At 40.5% G+C, this 27,876-nt stretch overlaps 1 protein-coding gene across 12 annotated transcripts in view; it reads left to right on the top strand.

Moving 5' to 3' along the window:
• Nucleotides 1–27,876, top strand: part of ikzf2 (IKAROS family zinc finger 2) — a 203,517-nt gene that overhangs the window by 172,068 nt on the left and 3,573 nt on the right. For all 12 annotated transcript variants that reach the window (XM_033024327.1, XM_033024322.1, XM_033024319.1 and 9 more), the window contains 2 exons: nucleotides 23,581–23,715; nucleotides 26,010–26,138. In XM_033024327.1, the coding sequence (XP_032880218.1) occupies nucleotides 23,581–23,715; nucleotides 26,010–26,138 (264 nt within the window). The remainder of the gene's footprint in view (nucleotides 1–23,580; nucleotides 23,716–26,009; nucleotides 26,139–27,876) is intronic.

Genomic DNA, 27,876 nt, shown 5'->3' with positions numbered 1-27,876 from the left:
CCTCATCTCGGTCCTAAAAGATTTCCCCCTTATCCTTAAACTGTGACCCCTTGTTCTGGACTTCCCCAACATCGGGAACAATCTTCCTGCATCTAGCCTGTCCAACCCCTTAAGAATTTTGTACGTTTCTATAAGAACCCCCCCTCAATCTTCTAAATTCTAGCGAGTCCAGGCCGAGTCTATCCAGTCTTTCTTCATATGAAAGTGCTGACATCCCAGGAATCAGTCTGGTGAACCTTCTCTGTACTCCCTCTATGGCAAGAATGTCTTTCCTCAGATTAGGAGACCAGTACTGTACGCAATACTCCAGGTGTGGTCTCACCAAGACCCTGTACAACTGCAGTAGAACCTCCCTGCTCCTATACTCAAATCCTTTTGCTATGAATGCTAACATACCATTCGCTTTCTTCACTGCCTGCTGCACCTGCATGCCTACTTTTAATGACTGGTGTACCATGACACCCAGGTCTCATTGCATCTACCCTTTTCCTAATCGGCCACCATTCAGATAATAGTCTACTTTCCTGTTTTTGCCACCAAAGTGGATAACCTCACATTTATCCACATTATACTGCCTGCTATGCATTTGCCCACTCACCCAACCTATCCACGTCACCTTGCAGCCTCCTAGGATCCTCCTCACAGCTAACACTGCCCCCCAGCTTCGTGTCATCCGCAAACTTGGAGATGTTGCATTCAATTCCCTCCTCCAAATCATTAATATATATTGTAAATAGCTGGGGTCCCAGCACTGAGCCTTGCGATACCCCACTAGTCACTGCCTGCCATTGTGAAAAGGACCCGTTTACTTCTACTCTTTGCTTCCTGTCTGCCAGCCAGTTCTCTATCCACATCAATACTGAACCCCCAATACCGTGTGCTTTAAGTTTGTATACTAATCTCTTATGTGGGACCTTGTCGAAAGCCTTCTGAAAGTCCAGATATAACACATCCACTGGTTCTCCCTTATCCACTCGACTAGTTACATCCTCGAAAAATTCTATAAGATTCGTCAGACATGATTTACCTTTCATAAATCCATGCTGACTTTGTCCAATGATTTCGCCACTTTCCAAATGTGCTGCTATCCCATCATTAATAATTGATTTTAGCAGTTTCCCCACTACCGATGTTAGACTAACTGGTCTGTAATTCCTCGTTTTCTCTCTCCCTCCCTTTTTAAAAAGTGGGGTTACATTAGCTACCCTCCAATCCTCAGGAACTACTCCAGAATCTAAAGAGTTTTGAAAAATTATCACTAATGCATCCACTATTTCTGGGGCTATTTCCTTAAGTACTCTGGGATGCAGCCTATCTGGCCCTGGGGATTTATCGGCCTTTAATCCATTCAATTTACCTAACACCACTTCCCGGCTAACCTGGATTTCACTCAGTTCCTCCATCTCATGTGACCGCCGGTCCCCTGCTATTTCCGGCAGATTATTTAAGTCTTCCTTAGTGAAGACAGAACCAAAGTAGTTATTCAATTGGTCTGCCATGTCCTTGTTCCCCATGATCAATTCACCTGTTTCTGACTGCAAGGGACCTACATTTGTTTTAACTAAGCTTTTTCTCTTCACATATCTATAAAAACTTTTGCAGTCAGTTTTTATGTTCCCTGCCAGTTTTCTTTCATAATTTCTGGCTAATTTGTATGCTTCATCTTTTGTTTTGATACTATCCCTGATTTCCCTTGTTATCCATGGATGCACTACCTTCCCTGATTTATTCTTTTGCCAAACTGGGATGAACAATTGTTGTAGCTCATCCATGCAGTCTTTAAATGCCTTCCATTGCATATCCACCATCAACCCTTTAAGAATCAATTGCCAGTCTATCTTGGCCAATTCACGTCTCATACCTTCAAAGTTACCTTTCTTTAAGTTCAGGACCCTTGTTTCTGAATTAACAATGTCACTCTCCATCCTAATGAAGAACTCAACCATATTATGGTCACTCTTGCACTCATTTAAATCGGTAATATGTATTGTAAATGACTGGGGTCCCTGCACCTGAGCCTTGCGGTACCCCACTAGTCACCCCACTAGTCATTTTTTGTCTTGTATCTCTATTACCTCTTTGTAAATGAGTCGAGTCTGACACACTGTAACCTTTACTGAGTCTTTAATCAAGGCACATGTTACACACGTCCCAGTACTGACTGCATCTAGTCTTCAGGCGTACTGGAACCAAAGGGAGGAACAAGGGGAGGATATCACAGTTATACTGATATGGCTGGGCGTGGTTAGTGGTGTTGAGGTAGCTACGTTATAGGTTGCATGCATAAACCATCTACATCCTTTCCCTTAGAAATTTAAAATTGAAGTCATAACAGTGGCAGGGCGGTTATACAACACCTGCAAATCTAAACGAAATCACCGTAACGGTTAGGAGGTTTGACAATCCGACCCGAACGAGTGCGCAAGGCACCCTCACCCTCCCCCCCCCCGAAAGAAGAGTAGGAGGAGCAGGAACAGCCGGGAAGGAGAAAGCCGGCGGAGACCCAGCCGGGAATGCAGAAGGAGACCCGACCGGCACAGGCGAGCCAGGGGAAGGAGACGGGGTAGAAGGAGTAGATGTCGGGGGAGAAAGAGGAGAGCGGGCAGGGGAGGAGAACCCCGGAAGAGCAGACGGAGGAGACCGCGGCAAACGGACAGACCGGGGCATGCAGCGAGCTGAGGGGTAGTTAGTAGTGGGAGGCTCGAAACGCAGAGGAGGAGCATATGGGGCCACAGGAGGAGGCTTAGGCTCTTTGACAGCCAACAAGTGCTGGCGACTACGGCGGTAGATAGTTCCTTCAAAGTCCACCAAGTAGGATCTTGGTGAATTATCCACCCCCACCACGGTTGCTAGTCGTGAGAAACCGGTGGCAGTCTGCATGCGGACGACCTGGCCAGGCAGTAGTGGTGAGAGAGGGCGGCAGGACTTGTCGTGAGAGCGACGCTGAACTTCGTGTCTATGAGCAATCCGTTGCTGGATGGCAGCAGGCTGGAGGACCTTGGGCACTAGGGATTGCTGGGCGATCGGCATCGGTGGGCGAAGAACGCGGGACATCAGACGTTGTGCAGGGGATCACATGGTTGTGTCCCTGGAAATGTTACGAAGGTTTAACAGACCCTGGTAGAAGTCACCATTGGAGAGACGAGACTGCTCGAGCAAGTTCTTGGCACTGCGGACAGCACGTTCAGCCAGGCCATTGCTCTGCGGGTATTCAGGGCTGCTGGTGTAGTGAGTGAAGTTCCACTTCACAGCGAAAGCTTTAAATTCAGCACTGGTGAATTGACGGCCGTTGTCGGTCTGCAAACGGACCGGGGACCCAAAAGTGGCGAAGTGTCGGCGCAGCTTACTGATGACCATTTCAGAGGTGATAGCAGGGAGAAGGTCTACTTCGAACCAGTTCGAGTAGGAATCGACCAACACTAGGTATTGCTTGCCACGCCATTCCAATATGTCCGCAGCCAGCGATGACCAGGGCATGGCAGGCGCAGGCTGCTGCAGGAGCAGCTGGCGCTGCTGATGTGGGCCAAGAGTATTGCAATCAGGACAGGAGGCTACTCGGGCCTTAATGTACTTTGCCATGCCAGGCCAATAGTATTGTTCTTGGGCATGTGAGACAGTGGCATCGGCTCCGGGATGCCCCATGTGGGCAGCGGTGTAGTACGAGTCGTACAGGGAGGCAGGGACGACCACCTTGTGACCCTTGATGATTATCCCGTCCCGGAGCACTAGTTCATCTCGAACCAGAAAGAAAGGGTGGACACCAGCAGGCAACGAAGTCCGTTTGCTTGGCCACCCGCGCTTGATGACAGCTGCGAGCTGTTGCAGGTCGGGGTCGTTGGCAGTGTGCTCAACCAGGCACTGCAGCTGCTTAGAGGGAACAAAGTTGACATTGAGTACCTGCAGATCCTCCTGTTCGTAGGGATGTCTGTCGCAGGAGGACCGGGGGGCTCTGGACAGCGCATCAGCCACATGCATCTCAGTGCCCCTCTTGTAGACGATCTGAAAGTCGAACCGCTGGAGCTGTAGCATCATTCGCTGTAGTCTGGCTGGAGCGATGTGGATAGGCTTGTTGAGGATCGTCACCAAGGGTTGATGATCCGTCTCGACAGTGAACCTGGTACCGAAAAGGAAGTCCTTGAACTTGGAACAGGCGAACACAACCGCCAGAAGCTCCTTCTCTATTTGTGCATAGCGCTGCTCAGTGTCCGACATGGTTCGCGAGGCATAGGAAATGGGCTGCAACGAGCCATCATCATAGAGCTGCAGGCAGGCAGCACCTATTCCAAAACGGGAAGCGTCGCACGTAACCACAATTGGACGCCGCAGATCGAAGAACTTGAGAGTCGGCGTGCTGATCAGCTTCGTTTTGAGGAAATCGAAAGCCTGCTGGTGGTGGGGAAACCAGGACCAGGCAATGTCTTTTTTCGTCAGTTGCCTCAGGGGTGCGCTCAACTCGCTGAGGTCGGGGATAAATTTCCCCAAATAGTTGACCATGCCCAGGAAACGCTGCAGGCTGGTAACATCTGTCGGGGCAGGCAGCTCGGAGATGGCGTTTGTCTCTTGCGGATCAGGTTTCAGCCCGTGGGCCGTGAAAATGTGGCCAACATATGGTACCTCAGCTACCCGGAACCTGCATTTTGACGGGTTAAGCTTTAAGTTGATCTGGCATGCGTGGTCTAGAATCCGTCGGAGGTGGCGATCATGCTCAGCAGCATCTCTCCCATAAACAAGAATGTCATCCACAATAATGGCACACGGCAGACCAGCAAACAGTTGCTCCATGGAGCGCTGAAACACTTCGCTAGCGGAGTTGATGCCGAACGGCATCCGCAAAAATTTGAATCTTCCGAAGGTTGTGCCGAAAGTGGTTAAGTCCGAGGAGCGTTTGTCTAGAGGTATTTGCCAGATCGAGCTCCTGGCATCGAGGACGGAAAACACTGTGGCCTGACCGACCTGGGCAGCAACATCTTCTACAGTCCTCATAGGGTAGTGGGGACGTTTTATTGCCAGATTCAAATCCTTGGGGTTGATGCACACCCGTATCTCGTTCTTACCCTTCTTCATGGTGGCGACCATGGTGGAGACCCACTCGGTGGGATCGCTGACGGCTTCCAGCACTCCCATGTCAACCATGTTTTTCAGCATGGCTTCAACCTTGCCCTTCATGGCAAATGACACCCTGTGTGGGGCACGGATCACAGGCACAACCGAGGGGTCAGTTGCGATCTTGTATACAAGTGGCAGCTTCCCCAACTTATCGTCGAAGAGGTCAGGGTACTCGGAGAGTGGATTCAGCATCACCCGCACTTCGTGGACCGTGCGGTCGAAAGACACCAGACCGAGATCCTGGCAGGCTTGATTGCTCAATAGAGTAGCACAGTCACAGTCCAGAATAAAAAACGACAGGTCACGGGATGATTTCTGCAGCACACAATGAAAGGTGGCCCTCCCCACAGGTGTTAGCTCCTCTCCCCCATAAGCACGCAATATGGAGCGATCAGCAGTCAACAGCTCATTATTTCTTATCCGTTTGAATAGGGATGTTGACATAACATTCACTTTCGCCCCCGTGTCGAGCTTCGCGGAGAAGGACTTGTTGTTGACAGTAATGAGTACAGAAGGATCAGGGAGGCGAGATTGGCCATGAAGGAGAGTGTAAACACTGGCATCTCCCATGGAACAGCTGGGCTCAGAGTCGAGGGCAGTGTCGACAGAAGACTGGGAATCAAAATCGCTATCAGCTTGCTGAAGGTTGTTTAAAACTTGTCTAGGAGCTGAGGGAACGTTCCCACGGGAACGACAGGCAGCTGAAAAATGGTTCATCTTCCTACAGAAATTGCAGGCTTTGCCAAGTGCTGGGCACTGCGACTGCATGGAGTGGATATAATTGCAGTTGGGACACTTCTTGACAAGCGGGACCCGAGGGGCATAAGTCGGCCACGGCGTAGGGCGAAGGTTGCCTTGTTTGCGACGGGGCATAGCAACACCAGTCAGATTAATAGCCGGATTGTCAGATCCCCTCTGCCCATGTGGCAGGGCAACTACTTCAGCTATGCGGCATGCATGCATTGCCTGAGTCAGGGTGAGGTCTGGTCTCTGCAGCAGATCTGCACGTAGCTTCTGATCTAGCATGCCGGTGACAAGGATATCTCTGGTGAGCCGATCACGCATGGTCTCGAAACGGCACCGCTGAGCAAGGTAGCGCAGGTCAGCGATAAAACATTCAACAGGCTCATCAGGCTGCTGTTTCCGTGTGAAAAATCTAGCCCGCTCCAATATGCGGTTGGAGGGCAAGTCACAAATCTCCGCAAACTTGCGTAAGAGACATACCGGGTCATTTGCAGATTCCGCCGGCTTGACGACCTGGTCGTTGTCATCCAGGACCGCTGGATCATAGTTGAAAGCCTGAGCTCGTTTCATAGCATCAGGACTGGCAAGGTTCAACAGGAGCGAGGCTTTGACCGCATCAGGGTCATTTCGGTGCACGATGTTGATGAAATGGTTGTAGTCCATCACGAAAAGAGCCCATCGTTCCGCAATGTCAGCGTCAAAGACAAGGGGAGAGGGCTTTCGGCATGAGGATGCCATGATGAATAGGGAATTAAACACTAGTTGGACTAGGGACAAATAAAACCCGATAAACAGGAGGCGTGCATTTAACTTGCTGACACCATGTAAAGGAGTCGAGTCTGACACACTGTAACCTTTACTGAGTCTTTAATCAAGGCACATGTTACACACGTCCCAGTACTGACTGCATCTAGTCTTCAGGCGTACTGGAACCAAAGGGAGGAACAAGGGGAGGATATCACAGTTATACTGATATGGCTGGGCGTGGTTAGTGGTGTTGAGGTAGCTACGTTATAGGTTGCATGCATAAACCATCTACACTCTTTAATTTTAATATTATTCTCCATCTATTCTAACCCTTTTCTTGCTTTTTATAGTATTTATCTTGGTCTTTATAGTTTCCTTGATTTCTTGATTATAGTGGAATAAACCTTTTTTCTGAATATGATCTACATTGTCGACAAATTTGTTTCCAGTATCATTTCACCAACCAATTAAGGGTTTATTTTTGTTCTACGTTGTATAGTTAGCTCAGCATTACTTGGAGATTAAATTGTTAGCTTATTTTAGTCTTTTTTTGTCTTGATATAAATTGCATTTGGATTTCTAGAAACTAGTTTAACTAAATATTTAACTAATTTGTATCTAGGTATCAAGGTTCATCTGCATACGTTTGCACTGTATATTATCTATAGATACTTGGCAACCAAATACAAAATAATATATTTGAGCTCTTATTTCACTTAACTGAAGAAACAAGTATTAAAATGACTTGTTTTCCCACAAGCATAGCAACAATGCATAATGTAATACTTTTCTTCAATATTTGCCACTGTAATTTTTTGTCCTCAGATCACTGGTACAATCTGATGTTATTATTTATGGTACTCCTGCATGAAGTATTTATTCATAATACTGTATTATGGTATATGGTATATAACCATAATAATTGGTTAAAATCATAAGCTTTTCCCACTGAGAGTTGGGAAGATTCAAACAAGGGGACATGACTTGAGAATTAAGAGACAGAAGTTTAGGGGTAACATGAGGGGGAACTTCTTTACTCAGAGAGTGGTGGCTGTGTGGAATGAGCTTCCAATGAAGGTGGTGGAGGCAGGTTCGTTTTTATCATTTAAAAATAAATTGGATAGTTATATGGACGGGAAAGGAATGGAGGGTTATGGTCTGAGCGCAGGTATATGGGACTAGGGGAGAATACGTGTTCGGCACGGACTAGAAGGGTCGAGATGGCCTGTTTCCGTGCTGTAATTGTTGTATGGTTATATGGTTATAAGTAGTGATTACAGGAAACATTTGCAAAATTCATGTGATTCTTGTGACTTTTCAAAATTTTGTGCTCTCTACACATTTCTTTTAGAATATGCAACAGAAATGGCAAACAAATAAGTTATTACCGATCTTATTGATAAACAGCAGATTGTTAGCAGAGAAATAAATTAGGAAAGCAAAAAGAAGCCATGAAATATTCTTGGCAAGTAAGAATAAGGAGATTCCCAGGCATCCAATGTGTAACAGGAGCAAAAGGGCAGGCAGGGAAAGAGTGGTATCTCTTAGAGACAAAATAGGTAAATAATTTGTAAGTCATGCAATATGGATGAGGTCCCAGATGAATATTTGTCTTCTGCATTCACCAAGGGGGAGGAAATGGAAGATACTGAGTTCAGGGAGGGGTACAAAACAATCTGAAGCAGATCAGTATTAAGAAGAAGATGATGTTAGATGTTATGAGATGCATAACTGTATAAATTCCCATTGCCTTTAGTGATATATACAGTGCATTGAGAAAGTATTCAGACCCCTTCACTTTTTCCACATTTTGTTACATTACAGCCTTATTCTAAAATTGGTTACAGTCATTTTTTTTATCATCAATCTACGCACAATGCCTCATAATATAAAAGCGAAAACAGGTGTTTAGTAATTATTGCAAAATAATTAATTGATTAATTGATTGATTATACCTTTAATAATCCTTTACAGGAAATTACAGTGCCACGACAGCTTCAAGACAGACATAACACCACACATTTCCTCAAATAGCTTCCATACTTAACAAGTTAAAATACAAGTTAAAATACAATTAATGAAAAAAAGTGCAGTTATTTTTGGGCATTATATAACCTTATAGCAGCTGGTATACAAGACTTCCTATGTTATTAAAATTAAATAACTGAAATATCTCATTTACGTAAGTATTCAGACCCTTTGCTGTGACTCTCAAAATTGAGCTTTGGTGCATCGTGTTTCCATTGATTATCCTTGAGATGTTTCTACAACTTGATAGGAGTCTACAAGCGGTAAATTAAATTGATTGTACATGATTTGGAAAGGCACACACCTGTCTATATAAGGTCCCACTGTTGACAGTGCATGTCAGAGCAAAAAACAAGCCATGAAGACGAAGGAATTGTCTGTAGACCTCCGAGACAGGATTGTGTTGAGACACAGATCTGGGGGAAACATTTTTTGGAGCATTGCAGGTCCCGAAAAGCACAGTGGCCTCCGTCATTCTTAAATAGAACTTTGAAACCACCAGGACTCTTCATAGAGCCTGGCCAAACTGAGCAATCGGGGGAGAAGGGCCTTAGGATAGAGACTTACTAACATATTCAGGGAGGTGACCAAGAACCCGATGGTCACTCTGACAGCTCCAGAGTTCCTCTGTGGAGATGGGAGAAACTTCCAGAAGGACAACTATATCTGCAGCACTCCACCAATCAGGCCTTTATTGTAGAGTGGCCAGACAGAAGCCACTCCTCAGTTAAAGGCACATGACAGCCCGCTTGGAGTTTGCCAAAGGCACCTAAACAAGATTCCCTGGCCTGATGAAACCAAGATTGAACTCTTTGGCCTGAATGCCAAGTGTCACGTCTGGAGGAAACCAGGCACCGCTCATCACCTGGCCAATACCATATCTACGGTGAAGCATTGTGGTGGCAGCATCATGCTGTAGGGATGTTTTTCAGCGGTAGGAACTGGGAGACCAGTCAGGATCGAGGTAAAGATGAACGGAGCAAAGTATAGAGAGATCCTTGATGAAAACCTGTTCCAGAGCGTTCAGGACCTCGGACTGGGGCAGACGTTCACCTTCCAACAGGACAACGACCTAAAGCTCACGTCCAAGACAACGCAAAGAGTGGCTTTGTGACAAGTCTGTGAATGTCCATAAGTGGCCCGGCCAGAGCCTGGACTTGAACCCGATCGAACATCTCTGGAGGGATCTGAAAATAGCTGTGCATCGACACTCCCCATCCAACCTGACAGAGCTTGAGAGGATCTGCAGAGAAGAATGGGATAAATTACCCAAATACAGGTGTGCCAAGCTTGTAGCGTGATACCCAAGAAGACTTGAGGTTGTAATCACTGCCAAAGGTGCCTCAATAAAGTACTGAGTAAAGGGTCTGAATACTTATGTAAATGTGATATTTCAGTTATTTATTTTTTATTATTTTGCAAAAATTTCTAAACACCTGTTTTCACTTTTTTATTGTGGGCTATTGTGTGTAGATTGCTGATAAAAAAAATGAATTTAATCCATTTTAGAATAAGGTTGTAACGTAACAAAATGTGGAAAAAGTGAAGGGGTCTGAATACTTTCTGAATGCACTGTATATCCCTCTTTACTCTGGGAAGCAAGGGAGGAGTAGCTTGGTCATGATTTAGATTTTTGCCTCAGAAGTAGGGTAATTATTGGAGAAAATCAAATTTGTGCACCTTTGGAATGATAGGGCTGATCGAGGATAATTGGCATGAATTTGTGTGAGGGAAATTTTATGTCACTAATTTGATTGAGATTTCTGAGGTTGTAATCAAGAAGACTGATGAAAGTAGGGCAGTAAATATTGCTTGTGTGGACTACAGTAAGGCATTTAACAAGGTTGTGCATTGTAGGATGCTTTACTGATTAGAAGTCTGAAACCAGTGGTATAGGATACTACTATACCACTGGTTTCTGGATGGCAACCACTGGACTTGGATGGGAACATAGGAGGAACACATGTAGATATGCTGGTGATGAAGGCACATGGCCTTCTAGCCTTCATAGTTGTGGCTTAAAATATAAAAGTTGGTATGTAATATTGCAATATTACAAAACACTGGTTAGCCTAAAGAGAGACAAAATGTTGGAGTTACTCAGAGGGTCAGGTAGCATTACTGGGGAAATTGGATAGGTTACCTTTCGTAACAGGACCCTCTTCAGACTGGTTGGACCACCTTGGTATACTGTGTACATTTCTGGGTCATCGTGCTATTGGAAGTATGTGGTCGTACTGGAAAGAGAGCTGAGTAGATTCACCAGGATGTTGCCTGGAATGGAGGACTTTATTTATGGGGAGATGCTGGATAGGTTTGGTTTGTTTTTTCAGGAGCGAGTGATGTTAAGGGGTGAGTTGAAAGAGATATAAATGTATAAAAGACATAGACAAGGTAAATAGTCAGCATCTAGTCAATATGGTAGGTGTATCAAAAACAAGAGGGCATAAGTTTAAGGTGAGGGGGAAGGATTTTAAAGGGGACGAATGGAAAGCATGTGGTTAATATACAGCCTTTGTTGCAAAAGTTAGGAGATGGAATCAGATATAACATTCTGTTTTAGAGACATTCAGACAAGCATATGAATAGGCAAAACATAGAAGAAAGAATATGAGTCTAATGTGGGAAAATAGCATTGGTATAGAATGTCAAAAATGGCAGCATGGACATGTTGTGCCAAAGATAGACACAAAAATCTGGAGACTCTGAAGAAGGGTCTCGACCCGAAACGTCACCCATTCCTTCTCTCCAGAGATGCTGCCTTTCCCTCTGAGTTACTCCAGCTTTTTGTCTATCTTCGGTTTAAACCAGCATCTGCAGTACCTTCTTACACAAGGGCCTGTTTCTGTTCTTTACAAGTCTATGACCACGACTTTGTGGCATACTTAAATAGCATGCTAATTCAAATTATACAAATTGTTTAGTAGACCTTTTTGAAAAAAAATAACAATAATATTCAATCGATGTGTGATCTCAATCCAGAATGTTGACCTTCCCTATCTCTACCCTGACTTGCTGAGTTCCTTCAGCAGTTTGTTTTTTGGCTGCAGATTACAGCATCTGTCTGGCAATATAGCATGAAAGTGAGCAGATAGAATATATTAATGTCCTGTTCATCTCTAATGTTGTTTGGATTCCTCCCTCTCCTGATATAAATTATTATTAATGAAATTATTTCAAAATGAAAATAATTTCTGTTTACTAAGATCAAATGTATGTTGTCAAACCTATGAGAATATTTATTTCAAAGCATAAATTAAATGTGATCGAAATTATTTTTTAACCAATCACATCAGGCATAGGTAGCGGGCAAGAACTAATTCCCAAACATCTTTATGATACAAAGAAGAAATAGTGGATTTTTTATAGTGGTAAAAACGATGTTAATGATACTCTAATTGGCATTATAAAGCCAGACAATCTGGGATGTTATTTTCTAAAAGGCTTTACATGCCACCAACAATTTTTTATATCCTGATCCAAATTTAAAAGAAATGAATTCCAGTGATCCCTCATGATGATTACCCCACAGTGAGTGAGCAACCCAGGTGAAAAATTAACTTTGGTAGACTGGTCTAAATGGAAGGAGAAAGTGACCTTCTTGAAGATGAGGTTTACTGCTAAGGTAGAGTAGCAGCTTGAATGAGTCATACAACTGTCAGGTCAGGCCTGGGAGTGTTGCTGTGATCATTCATTCATTCATTCTTTCAGTTATTTTCCAGTTTATCATCACATGTGTCAAATAGTGTGATTGACATTGATGGTGAGCATGTCATTTTGACCACTAATGCGACTGCACATAAGAATCTGAATGCCTATGGTGTCTTGGAATCATTCTATCATGTTAGCATCCAACTTTAATCCAACCTAGCTGAAGACATTCAATGTATTTTGGAACTTGGATCTTCAGCAACTGTGAACATTTTCAGTGGAGCTGTTATAAATATAGCTGTAGCATTGTGTATCAGACCCACAAGTGTTATTACAGCTTCAGAGCTAATTTTTGTTTCCTATCCTTGTTTCACTCATAAGTATTGAATTAAATCATTGCTCTTTTTTAATTTAGTTTAGTCCCCTTTCTAACCTTATTACATCCCCAATTTATAAATTTTGATTCTAAGTCACTGATTTCAATGCAGAAGACTGTTACTCCATCATACCTTCAAGGAGGATGATAGCTCAGATATCGATCCATGTATTGGACTTCCCTGCCTTTAAGCTCACTTAGTTATTACTGAATAGGTATCCCATGCAGCTGGGTTTGGGCACGTCTTCTGTCTGTGCATTTTAGTTACTAATTGCCTCCCCATGTTTTCACAATATTATAATTTATTTTCCTAAATTGTTTGCATGTGTGTTTTAATAAATAATGTTCAGAACTCAAGCAAGAAGTGCTTTTTGGATTCAGATGGAGAACAGTTGTGCTTGTCTTCATGCACAAAGATGCCAGATCAGTTAAAATGACTCCATAGTACCATAAAAGGACGCCAAGAGTTCCTCAACAGATGAAGCTGCATCTCTAGAGAAGATGGATAGGTGACGTTTTAGGTCGAGACCCTTCAGACTGACTGTGGGGGAGAGGGGTGTGAAGAAGAAAGCTGGTCAAATGGAGAGGCAGGACAAAGCGTGGGAGGTAATATGTGACACCGAGAGTGATTTTTGTTCAGGCTTATGCCTGGAACAAAGGTGTGAGATAGGTTTGAAGAGTTGGGAATTTTGAAGCCAGGGGGAGGAAAGCGATGGGGGTGGGGGGGGGGGGTGGTTTGTGGAGGGGAGCAATAGGTGGGAGTCCAGGCAGGGTCCAGTGGGGAGGGGGAAGAGAGAGGGGGGTTGGAGAGAAAAGAGGGCGAGGGGAGGGGGGGAGTTAGTTAGAGGACCTAAAATTTGAGAATTCAATGGTCATACATGTGTGGGAATGGGGAAGAAGAGTTGAACTGGTTAGCAATCAGGAGATCCAGTAGGCCTTGGCCGGCAAAGCGCAAGTGTTCTAAGCTTTGTCTTGCCGATGTATGCGGAGGCCACATTTGGAACACTGGGGTGCAGTAGATGAGGTCTGAGGAGGTACAGTGGACCCCTGTCTCTTCTGTAACAACTCATGGGGTTCCTGGATGGAGGCGAGGGAGGTGGTACAGGGACAGGTGTTACATCTCCTGTGGTCGCAGGGGAAAGTACCTGGAGAGGGGATGGTGTGGGTGGGAAGGGATGAATAAAGCAAAGAGTTGCGAGGAGTGTTGTCTCTGCGGAAGGTGGAAAGGGATGGGGATGGGAAGATGTGACTAGTGGTGGGATCACGTAGGAGATAACGGAAATGTTGGATTATGATATGTTAGATGTGGAGGCTTGTGGGCTGAAAGATGAGGACCAGGGGCACTACCCTTGTTCGGTCTGGGGAGAGGGGGAGAAAGAGCAGGACACAGGAGAAGGTCCATCTATGACAGAACAGGGAAAACCAGGTTTACTAAAGAACGAGGACATCTGATGGCCTAGAATAGAAAGTATCTTGGGAGCAGATGTGGCAGAGACAGAGCAATTGAGAGTATGGAATAGCGTTTTTGCAAGTTGCAGGTTGGGACAAAGTGCCAGACAGATAACTGGGAGTTGGTAGGTTTGTGGTCCACTTCAGTTGATAGTATGTCCCCTAAAATGGAGATAGAGAGATCAAGAAAGGTGTCAGAGACAGTTCAGGTGAATTTTACGGCAGAGTGGAAGTCAGTTGTGAAGTTAATGAAATCCATGCATTCTACACAGGTGCAGAAATCCGCCCCAATTAGGTCATCGATGTACGTAACCATCAAAAAGACAGGCATAGCTGGGGCCCATGCAAGTGGCCATGGCTCCACCTTTGATGTGGAAGAAGTGAGAGGAGTCAAAGGATAAGTTGTTGAGGGTGAAGACAAGTTTTGCCAAGTGAAGGTTACTAATTTAGTTTAGGTGAGTGTTAGAGGGAAAGTAAGCCTTGGGTGGCAAGGCTAGCATTTATTCTATTGCCCTAGTTGGCTCTATGAAACTGATGATTAGCCTATTTAATAACCTCTGAATTCACTCTAAGATATTGGTACGGTAGGGTGATCCTGAATTTTTCACTCTCAAGAACCTGCAGGCCATGTGCCCATGTGCAACTGAATTTGCTGTGGAGTTTCTTTTTGCAGAGATTGTATTCATGCTTTGCTTGTGTTGTCAGTTTTAAATTAATATATTTTTTAATGACATCTGTTCTAGTTGTAAAACTCAAGTGGTACTATTCATTTTAATTGTATTTTCCCTTTCCTCTGTAGAGGCTCTTGCTCCACTTGTGGCCATTGTGAATGAACCTGGAGCATTGATAATGAGTCCCTAGGTCATTCAATACAGCTAATTTTAGTACTCAATTGTACCCTTTCCAGCAAAAGCACAGATTTTCTTCTGCTTAATCCAAGTGTGAGACTTAGTAGGACAGCTGCAAGGTCCCTATTCCATAAGATTACACAAACTGGCACTTGGTTGCACAGCTTTCTGATACATAGGGTTTACCAAACATTAGCAATGCATAATAGTTTTCCTCTTGCTCCATCTCAGAGGTGAGCAATTGTATTATTAATAACATCTGCAATGCTAGGTCCCACCTCCTCTGCAAAGATGTGAGGCAATTTCTTTACAATGTTTGATGATTTATATACGTTGTAAAACAGAACTGGTTGTAAATATCTATTGATAAATAGCACTGCAGAGCTTTAAGGTTATCAGCGAGTGCCATTTCCACTTATGTATTGAAAATTATAATTATGAGAAAAATATTTTCCACATTAATTTCCATCCTGCACTCAAATTCACTTGGACCATCACCGACATCTCCCTACCGTTTCTGGATCTCACTATCTCCATCACAGGAGACAGACTATTAAACGATATCTACGACAAACCTACTGACTCCCATAGCTATCTAGACTACACTTCTTCCCACCCTGCTTCCTGTAAAGACTTTATCCCCTACTCCCAATTTCTACATTGCATCTGCGCCCAGGATGAAGTTTTCCATACTAGAACATCGGAGATGTCCTCATTCTTTAGGAAATTGGGGTTCCCCTCTTCCATTATAGATGGGGCTCTCACTAGGGTCTCCTCGATATCCTGCACTCCGCTCTTGCTCCCCTTCCCCCCATTCGCAACAAAGACAGAGTCCCTCTTGTCCTCGCCTTCCACCCCATCAGCCGTCGCATACAGCATATAATCCTCCAACACTTTCGCCACCTCCAACGGGATCCCACAATTGGGCACATCTTCCCATCTCCACCCCTTTGTGCTTTCCGCAGAGACTATTCCCTCCACAACTCCCTGGTCAATCCGTCCCTTCCCACCCCCACCCCAGGGACTTTCCCCTGCAACCACAGGAGATGCAACACCTGTCCCTTTACTTCCCCCCTCGACTCCGTCCAAGGATCCCAACAGTCTTTTCAGGTGAGGCAGAGGTTCACTTGCACCTCCTCCAACATCATCTACTGTATCCACTGTTCCAGGTGTCAACTTCTGTACATCGGCGAGACAAAGCACAGGCTAGGTGATCGTTTCGTTGAACACCTTCGCTCAGTCCGCCTTAACCTACCTGATCTCCCAGTGGCTGAGCACTTTAACCCCCTCCCATTCCCAATGTGACCTTTCTGTCCTGGGCCTTCTCCATTGTCAGAGTGAGGCCCAGAGCAAATTGGAGGAACAGCACCTCATATTTTGCTTGGGTAGCTTGCACCCCAGCGGTATGAGTATTGACTTCTCGAACTTCAAAAAGAGCCCTTGCTTTCCCTCTCTCTCCATTCCCTCCCCTTCCCCAGTTCTCCCACCAGTCTTACTGTCTCCGACTCCATTCTATCTCTGTCCCGCCCACTCCCCTGACACCAGTCTGAAGAAGGGTCTCCACCCAAAACGTCACCAATCTTTCTCTCCAGAGATGCTGCCTACCCCACTGAGTTATTTCAGCATTCTGTGTCTACATTATGAGCACATTGTTGGACTTTTTCCATTTGAAATGTTGTATAAATATTTGGAATAGACCCTTATCACTGTTTTCTGGTAAATGAAAATCAAAATACAATAAGATTCCAAGCAGAATGGCCCAATTGTTTTTAACTTACTGGTGATATTCTGTTTGGCTGAAAAGAATGAAAGGATTTAAGAAAAAGAAAATGAAACAATCAGGCTGTAAAAGCCACTTTTCCTATTCTTACCACATCCAGTTCCAAAGGGCAATGTAATTGGAAAGTGTCTTTCCCCTACCGACCACACACCCACCCATTTCTAGTTTCAGATGGTGCCAAGACCAATTGCTGTTGACTTAATCAGCTTGTTCTTTGGTGAAAAGCATTGACAATAAAGCATTATTGTATCTCTCAGGTTAGCTTGTTTCCCCTCCCTATTCGAAAAACGAATGGATAGTAGGGTAAGTTTCTCATTGAAGCTTCTAGATTAAAATACAACACGATGAGATTCCAAGCAGAATGGCCCAATTGTTTTTATCTTAATGGTTATATTCTGTTTGTTTGAAAAGGAGGAAAGGATTAAATTGCAAGCAAAATGTACAGATTTCAGTATTCCCATGCATCATATTTTATAATGAAATCTATGCTGTTCAATTCATACTAAGCATTTAATTTTTTTTCTTTTACTTGGTATACAGTAAACATTGAATACTAGGTCACCCTTTGCAGCTGGCGTGTGCTGACATCTGCACAATTTAAGTTTCATTTTTTGCAAATGCATCGCCTGAGAAAAGCAGTATTGCACACATTGGATCCACTACCATTGTCAAGAATCCTCTGTGCATCTGTTCGAAGTGCATGAAAATCTTACCAATTTGACGTCCATGTCATATTTAAATGAAAATTTCTTATGGAAAGCTCCCCTGACCTTTGCTGATCTGTTTAAAGACAAATACTGCACATAATTTTTAAGAAAAAATATACAGGCTGTTAATTGAATATCTAAAGTTGGTATCTTCTCCATGCATCTATTTATATGCTTGTTAGATTCTGTGTGGGCTGCAAGTTGAAGTTAAATGATGTAAAGTTGACCATTATTTCAATCCATATAGCCCCAATTAATGGTGCATGATTTGAAAAAAGCAGAATGTAAAGGCCGAAGCACAGGTGTTGATTTACAACAGAGCTAAGCATATGTTTGTTTTCAGTTCTAGCCACAAAACAGTTATCAGTTGATCTTTATTGAATGCAAGTGCCAATAAACTTGAATGATGTCGAATGTTGGATCAGTTCATGTATTTGGGCTGCATTATCACCAACCAAGAAATTAGATATCCCATATATATTGACAGTGTCTATGTTTGGTACATGCATAACTTACATTTGGGAATTTATGAATGTTAAAACGATGTCTTGAGAATGAATAACCAATCTCCATGTGTAGAGAGCTGTAATTCTAATTACTATAAACTGTGGTAATGAGACCGTTGGATAGCTTTGCACCTGCCAAACAGCAGCTCTGTAATTTTTAATGCCAGAGTTATTTTTATTTAGTACCCAGTTCCATTTAAAATAACTTCTGCCAGCATTATGCTTGATTCAACATATTTGCATCTGGTTATTTCTGAAAACTTTTGGGAATCACTTGAACATTCTACAGTGCAGCAGACTACACTTCCATGCCACTTTAATAAATTTGCTGAATTAAAGGATAATACTGTAACATACCAAAATATAGGTCTTGTTAGTCCAGTTGGGTACATACCATGGATTCTTATGAAAATTATTTAAAATAAATAAATAAATGCATCTATCAATTTCATGGAATCTGCTAATAGGTTTTGATGAAAATCAAAAAGTCAAAACATTAGATGCAAGATATCTTTTAGAAAAAAGCAGAAAACACTGTTTCTCTTCTCACAGGCTCCATCTGTGAGAAGAGAAACGGATTTAATGTTTCAGGTCTTCTTCTTCTTCTTATCGCGTCCACACCCAAGATTAGAAGTTGTTCAGCCAGAGCTGAACACACTTCTCGGCATCTGCATACAAAAGTGTCTGTCTTGCGCTTTTTGTGCTTCTTGTGCGTGGTGGTGGAAAGATTGGTGAAAACAGAGCCGCGATGTGAACGCTCTTTCCTTGACCCCATGTTTCAGGTTGAAGACCCTTTGATTGAACTGGGATGTAGAGAAAGTAACCACATTAAGCTGAGGAAGGGGAGATATCTCCAATAGGGTATAAACAGGAGTAGCCATGGGGATGAGATATGACAAAGTGTTATCTGGCCATTGAGTGGATGGGAACTTTAGAGAGTGTGAACATAAACAAAAGACCATAGAGAAAGAAATGTGGGAATTACAAACTGCAGAGTGGGAAGATGTGCCTGCCTGCCTGGCAGGAAATGCCCCCACTTCCAAAGGGAATAAAGTAGGCAAGAAAAATAAACAGGCTGAGTCAATGTCATAAATGGACCTCATACAGACAGAAATCACGTTACCTGAAGTCGTAGAATTCAATATTGAGTCTGGAAGCCTGCAATACACCTCAATGGAAGAAAACTTGCATTGGGCCTCATTTTAACCATGCAGGAGATCACAGGTCAGAGTAGGAGTGGGATGGAGAATTAAAGTGGCAGACAATAAGAAGCTCATGGTTCCCTATAGTGGTGAGTCAGGTGGGCAGTGTGATGAAGAAGGCATTTAACATTCCTAGCTTCATTGGGAAGTGTTATGTGCACTAATGCACCTGTATAAGTTGTTGGAGAGACCACACTTGGAGTACTGTGTGGTTTCTGGTCACTCTGCTACAAAAAGGATGTAATTAAGTTGGAAAGCGTGCAGACAAGATTCGCTAGATGTAACCAGGCTTGAATAATGAATCTTTGGATGAAATGTAATGGTAACTTTCTGCCAATTTTTTTTCCTCCGTGCTACTAAATAATCAAGCCATTACAGTATGTTCTCAAAAGTAAATTCTCAGTCTTGATTGTGCAATGATGGAAAAGTAGCAAAATAAGCTATGTAATTCATCAAAACAAGGCAAAGTTTTTTTTTCTTGAGTCACCACAAGTCATTTTTGCATATCTTATATTGGCTTATTAGGTTTTAATAAAAATCAGTTTTATTAAAACCTAACAACTGCATGTTTGTGCATCTTTTCTGCACAGGTTGAAGTGTAGCACTGTTTGGAAAAAGTAAAAAGATTAGAAAAAACATTTCACAATACATTTTATATCACCATCATGTGATTTGATTGAAATCTTTGCTATTTTAGTTTTGCTGTCCATTTAGTAAATTGTTTCACATTTAAAAGTAAGGGTGATGAATTCTGTATGCTCTATGATTTCTGCTTACATCGGGATTGCTCGAAAATAGTAAAATCCAACCCATTACTATAATGGCACAATTAAACAAAATACATTAAGTATTTCCTGTTGGGCTGAAAATAGTTGACATTTATTCTTTTAACATGGAATTGTTGATTATTAGTAATGTAGATTTAAAAGGAGAGGCCAAGGAAAAATGTCTCTAAGTGGTGGAATGTGTAGTATGTTCTAATTATTTTATGGATATACCAGCAACATTGACTTCTAAAAGAATTCTTCCTTTGACTCCTATGGGACATGCAAGTTGATTCAAGGTTACAGCCCCATTGGCAGAAGGCTATAACTAAAATTGTGCCACATTTTCTGCATTACAAATTCCTCGCTTGACTATAAAGTGTTTTGTCAGTGTCCTGAGATTGCAAATGTCATTATGTAAGTCCAAGTCTGTCTTTTTAATAGTAGTTCTGCATGGAACATATTACTAATAATGTCCCATGGATTGCTTATGACGCATGCACTCTCGCAGATAGAATGCTACTAGATAGGAGTTTTATTAATTTTGTAATATTTTAAAAATATCTATTCTAGAATTACTCCTGTAGTTAATGACTTTGTTCATTACAGTGTGTAATGTAAAATATTAAAAAGGTGATTCATTGGATACTGAATCTGCTGGTGATTCTGGTATATTAAAAGAATTAACCAACAAATTATGCTATCATTACAAGACGCTGTGCACTAAGTATTGCTTGTTTATTAACATCTGCCGTAATACAACGAGAATGCATATGCCCCACTTGTTTATGCAACAAAACTTTCACTTGGGAAATAAACCCCCAAGTCACACAGTATCCTGACTTGAGAATATATATATTTTTTAATTGTTCTAAATCCTGGAACTTGTTCTTCAATCACTTTGTGGATGTATCTCAGCAGAAGGAATGTAGTGCTTTAAGAAGCCATATCATGACGACCTTCTCAAAGGCAATTAGGGACATTTATATTTGTGACACATATCCATTGTCTAGCTCAGGAGATATAAAAGCTAATGGTTACATTAAACTAACCATAACCATTCAGGGAATCTAAGGCACTCCTCTTTTTCTAGGTCAGAAGTCATTTAAGATGTTATAGTCAATTGTCCCTCCCATGCAATTTCTACCTTGCTGTTGGTGTTATTAGGGGTCCGCCTAGCTTTCAATTATCTCCCAATCAATTCCTCCTACAACTAACCGATTAACTTCCTCGACAACCCATTCCCTATCCCCACTACAAATGATAATTTCCCTTAAGGGAAGCACCCCCTTTTCAAGCATGATCTCTAAAGTGAACCATTCTGATCTTCCCAGCCACCTTTCACTTTAATCACCTTCATAATCAATGTTACACATGAGCAGCCAGGCAATTATCTCCCTCTATTAGTGACAAGCTATTTGTAGATTAATGAAAGTATGATTATAATTTTTATGCATGGTTTTAAGGTTCTAAAATGCACATCTATCAGTCCACGAGGACATAAAACATTATGGATTTCTGATCTGAACTCAATCAGTATTTGTTGAATATTATAAATGCACGTTACCTTTACTAACATGAACTTGTCAAAATAATTATCCAACTTCTACTTCGTAAACTTGAGTATTCCTTATAATTCAGAAAAAGTTGATACACACTTATACATAAGTGTACACAGCATTGTATCATAATTTTAAAAGTTGCTTCTAATATATTTATTTGGTTACAAATTTATTTGTTACAAATGGTCTTACTGTTATTTTCTGACACTTGTTTTGTAGAATCAGGTATGAATGTTTGCTTCTTGACATCATTCCATCATAAACCTAAGGTTAATATATAATGCTGTATATACTAATGTTCATTAATTTCAGCATGTTAATATTTATTCTTACACAGTATACTTTGTTTTGTGACCTTATGTGTTCTTTAGAATTTAATATTCGTGGCTTTATAATATTCATTTTTAATTTTATAAGCACGGTTTATGGCAGCAAATGGTTTTTAACTTTTACATTCACTCTATCCCAGAATCTCCTATGCTGTATGTCGTATATATATATATATATATATATATATGTATATATGTCACAGAGCTAATATACAGAGCCCGTTAGCCCAGGATGTTATCATTTGCAGATTTTAACACTTTTATTTCATATAGGAAATAATAATGAATGTGGCTGCGGTACTTTCCATTTGTTAGACTTATTCTTTTGCACATAGATAGAAATGTCGTATGTTGATATTTATTTTTATTTTAGATGTAATAGGAGTAAAAATGCAAGAGATGTGTCCTGTTCTGCACAGTGGTGTTGATAGATTTTTGCTAATTAAAGATACCAAGGGATGTAGCACAGTACCAAAAGTTCACTTAATAACAGTATAATGTGATGGAAAAACAAACAAACCAAAATTTAAAAAAAAGAAGTGCATACTTCCCACTGTGATCCTGCATTGAAAGGGTAACAATTTGGACTAATGCATAATGTTACAATAATCTTTAAATGACACACTCTCCATATTTTAAAGCAGAGAACAATAGACATAAATGTTTCCCCAACAAATGGAAAATAATCAAATATATTACTCAAAATATATTCATGAAAAGATGGTGCTTCAAACAATTGAATATTTATCAATTGAGACCTGAGAAACTTACATAACATTTTCAAGAAAATCATAAGAGAATCATTCTCATAAATATTGTAGAAGTAAACAGGAAATTAGATTTACGCAATCAGGTATATAATCATGAAGACCCCCCAAATGTCTTTGTGGGGAGAATACATGGAATAATGGAAACCTTCAAGAATATTAGTTTAACAAACTTCCCAAGTAATAAGCAGCAGTTTTAATGTATTCATTTAACATAAGCAAGTAAGCTTAATCACGGCATATGCTACTAATATATTACAACAAATACATTTTGATTACAAAACTTTCTTAAAATAGCCTTGATAAAATTGCAGAATAGTTCAAAATAAGAATTATAATTAACAGTAAATCAGTGTCTCTGCCAAAAGTGATATTCTCATCTAGGAACATTGAGCTTAATCGCCTAGAAAAAATGCAGACATTTTGTGTAAATCATAATACTGAATAGTTTAAAGATAGTGTAAGAAAAGTCTTGGCCTGTACGGAACCAGTTTCTTTAGAATCATGTCACCTTTTTATAATCAATAATGTTAATAAATTAGATTGGCTGCTAGATTTGGACTTCGACCAAATTTTCCACCAAACTTTTATGTAGTTCCAGGAACAATTAATGCATTATGCATTAATATTGAAAAATAATGTAATGATTTGTAAATCCATATGCAACTTTAATTTTTCCAATAATGAGGATGGAAATAACGGTAGTTTCTCATCATTTGTTCACTTTCATGTAATACCACAAGAATATAGACACAATTAATCAGTAAAATTCCCAGTGATGATATCTAATAATATTTAACTCTGGTGATTTTCTCATAGCAAGTATTTTTGTAATGGTTTCAAGAAAATTGCATGAGTAATACAAATGTTTCAATATATTATTGCTGTTAAATAAACAAGTGTCGACTGAATCCTTTCTTAAAGGGCACGATTTTCTTTGAAATGCCTTTGCCGTTTGTTGAAAGTGATTGTTATGTTAATAATGATGTAACTAGAATATAATTCCTTCCACAGTAGGTAAACCTCACAAGTGCAACTATTGTGGTAGAAGCTACAAACAGCGCAGTTCACTGGAGGAGCATAAAGAACGCTGCCACAATTACCTGCAGAACACCGGCATGGAGGTTGCACAGCCCATGAATCACCAGGGTGGGTGGGATGATGTGGAGTTCCAGTTTGTAGTGACTCCTTCATGATTTTACCTTGAGGATGTGTGTTTTTGTATCTTGATAGTATGTACAGATTAGATATTACTAACTGCTCCCCAGAATAACCAACCAATGCAATTAGTCTTATTATCAAAATTACTACAATTAAAAGGAACTCGTAAAACAGAGTTATCCTGACATGGGCATAGAATTACTTCACATACTATATTTTCCTACTAGGTGTATTTTTCTGATTAAATATTTACATGAGGAAGATTTACATTAGATACATTTAGAGGAAAATGCCTAAATGTGTTTATATTTAAATTATTATGCTAATGTTTTTTATCAGCTGACATAATTCTGTGTTTGTAGAAGTAGGCTGAATGTTATTTTTCCATTGTGCCAAATATACAAATGGAAAACCTAAAAAATAGTACATAAATTAAAACAATTTTTCCATCGTAAGATTTAATAAACGTTTTAGACTACCAGCCTACAGATTTCCTTCAAGCTACAGATTCACTAAATTATAACTAGGGAGTGTATTTTTTTATAACACCTATCAGTAGTCATTTTATAGCCCACAGATAGTTGTCAAATTCCAGTGTCTGATTTGACATAGACAAATGATTTTTATTGCTTTCTTAATATTTAAAAACAAGATTAAACCTCTTCAGAAATATATTAGAGAATTCCTGACCACACGTTCAAAATAGCAAAATTATTGTTAAATATTTCACAGTAGATGTGCTTGCATTTCAAATCTGTTACGATATTAAATTAATTATGGTGCAGCAAAGAGAAAGGAATAGGACATACTGGTAACATAAGGTGAAGGACAGTGGAAAGAGGATATTGTGGGACATAAACAGTCTGTTATTTAAATTTTATTTAATTTTGCATTAAATCATCAAATAAAAGCTGGGAAAAGTTTATGTTATTTAGAGTTCAAAGTTAATTTAGAATTTATTTTCCATTACAAAACCAGTGCTGAGATATCTTTAGCAGTTTTGAATGCTAATTTAGTTCACAAAACGAGGTTCACATTACAGTTAGTAATAAAGTCTCCTCCACGCTCACATGTACCACAGTGGTAATTGGTGCACCGTATAGTCCTTAAATCAAAGTGTTATCATTATATATTTGACTCCTACCACATTTTTGTAAGTATAATTTTACCTTTTATAACATTTCACTATTGGTGGGAAAAAAATCCCTTGTAATGCCACCTAAGAAAGAGAGTGGGAGCTGCTTAGGATTTAACAGTAGTCCAGAGACATTTTCAGATTTTTCCAGCCCTAATTGAGCGACACTAAACATTTTCATTACTGGTTTGGCATCAATTTTTGATGTATAACTAACAAAAATTCTACAATATTTGAATGGGTATATCTTTTATTGGTCTGTAATATTAGTATGTAATATTTTTATTACTTGGCCTAACAATATTATTTACGTTTCAATTTGTGAAGTTTTTCTAACTTCGTACCTTTAGAAATAAAATTAGGAGGAATTTATTTTGCCAGAGGGTGGATAATCTGTGGAATTCATTGCCACAACTGGCTGTGGAGGCCAAGTCTTTCAGTATTTTTAAAACGGAGATTGACAGGTTCTTGATTAGTAAGAGTTGCAAAGGTTATAGGGAGAAGGTAGGTGAATGAGGTTGAGAGGGAAAGAGAGATCGGCCATGTTTGAATGGTAGAGGAGACGATGGGCCGAATGGCCTAATTCTACTCCTATGACATGAGCTAACAAGGTAAAATATGAAAATATATTTAACTTAGATAAATAAAGCAAGGGTGAAGCATTTAAAAAAAAATCTGTTTCTTATTGAGTAAGCATTAGTTGATTTATATCTATTGTTGGACACAATGTGAAATCCACAAAGTTTTGGCCAAATATATTTGACTAAATACTAAACTTTAGCCAAAAACATTTTTTTTTCCCAGTACTAATATCTTCTAATTTTACATGATGGAAAATCATGGGGAATCATTTAGTATAACCCAACATATCCAGATCTCAATTTAGATGCAGATCATCTGAAAACCTTCAATAGTTCAGCAGATATCACTCTCTTAAGGTGTTTCAATACTCCTGATATGTGGATCTTATTGTTCTCAGTGAATGTAGCACATGCTCCAGAAGATTGCTTTTGGATGAGTTCTAATAACTTAATTCCATTGTTTTTAAAATAATTAAATAGGACAAAGTATGATGCCGTATTTGAGAATGAAATGTCTTACAGAATCGTGTGTTCTCTTTTTGAATATTCTGTGTTCCGTTCAGTAGATGATTACAAGGATCACGATACAGCAGCAGACCACATTCCCCTGATGCAGTTTGAGAGACCGGCAGTGATAGAGAGGCTGGCAAGCAATATGGGAAAACGTAAAAGCTCCACACCTCAAAAATTTGTTGGTGAGGTTTGCCATCTTTCTTTGTTATTAGGTATTGCATTGTTGTTAATGCTGCCTTTTCAAAGATAACCATATTCCAAAATTAAGGCACATGAAAAGGAATGTAAAGACAAAATATAGAATAAATCTGATTTATCATGAAATGCTATAAATTTGAACAATATTGTTGAATGCAAGTATTTAAACAAACATTAGTTATGTAATCAACATTATCACTATAATATTGATAATAGCTGATTCACCCCATTTTACTGCTATGAAGTATGGGATTTATGGAACAGTTAAGATGCTTGGCTGTTGCAATGGAGCTGGGTTTTATTTGCCTCATTACCTGCAGGTCATTTTTCAAGTCCGAGCTATGAAGAGGTAGATTAACTGGATATTCTTTGAGGTAAATTATAGGCCAGCTACCAAAGGAAATGTCATAAATTTGTCTAGACCTAGAAACCTCGAATCGTGAAAGGTTTGGATGGAGTGGATGTGAAGAGGATGTTTCCACTCATGGGAGAGTCTAGGGGACCAGAGGTTGTAGCAGAATAATAGGTACTTTAGGAAGGAGATGAGAAGGAATTTCTTTAGTCAGAGGGTAGTAAATCTGTGGAATTCATTGCCACAAAAGGCTGTAGAGGCAAAGTCAATGGATATTTTTAAGGCTGAGGTATATATATAGATTCTTGATTAGTACGGATGTCAGGGGTTATGGGGAGAAGGCATGAGAATGGAGTTGAGGGGGAGAGTTAGATCAGCCATGATTGAATGGTGGAGTAGACTTGATGGGCCGCATGGCCTAATTCTGCTCCTATCACCATGAAACGGACCAGATTTATAAAGTTAAAAAAATTAGTTGCAATTGACTGACTTTTTCACTCTTCTAACGCTTTTTAGACTGATATGATATTTGTGCGCATGTGTGCATTTGGCTTGCATTAATCACGTGGCCATCTTACACATTCCATACATTATTATAGATCCAAAGCAACCATGTAATAGAACCAATTAGAAATCTGGAAATGTGTTCTTATTAAAACAAAAATTAAATGTATTCTTTGTTATTGTTTCAGTGATTGCACCCTTGCCTTTGAATTGCGGAATGATGAATACAGGTCTATTAATATAATGGACTACTTTATGAAGGCTTGGTTCTCAAGTATTGCATTGAAGTGTATTAAATTGTCAAAGGTGCATTCTGTCAGTTGAGATATTAAACTGAGGCCCATCAGATTATCATATGAACATTAAAAAATCCCATGGTACAATTTGAGAAAGAGCAGAAAGTTATGGTTTCGCTGTTCACAGCTCACCTTGTCAGAACGACCACAATTTCATTGGTACCAAAGCATTTTCTGTATTTATAGCCCTGCTCTGGATAAAATTCTAGTAAACATTGCATCTCTCCTCTCTTCATACCACCCCAGACTCATTTGTGGATAGTCAGACCCAGACTGTCAAGTTGCATTGGCCATTTCAGTTGGTGAAGTTAAGATGATAAAGTCAGGAGTCTAATACAGGGCCATCCTAAAGCCACTCTGTTGTATCATGCTTAGCTTCACATTGCACATGTTGTACCGAGTTTTGGGTGTTAGTGAGGCCTCCATCTAGATAATTCATGTTAGTCACATTTGAAATATTAGCTGATAGTCTGCGATTTAAAATTTGGGAGTAGAACTGAATATTAATCTTTATAATTATGATTCTACTTTTTCTTGTGCAGTAGTCAAGTTGTCGCATTTATTGTCATA

The sequence above is a fragment of the Amblyraja radiata genome, chromosome 7, assembly GCF_010909765.2.
Source record: "Amblyraja radiata isolate CabotCenter1 chromosome 7, sAmbRad1.1.pri, whole genome shotgun sequence".
NCBI classification, from domain to species: Eukaryota; Metazoa; Chordata; class Chondrichthyes; order Rajiformes; family Rajidae; genus Amblyraja; species Amblyraja radiata.
Note: the sequence above shows the minus strand (reverse complement) of the source record. Positions and strands in the feature narration are given on the sequence as shown.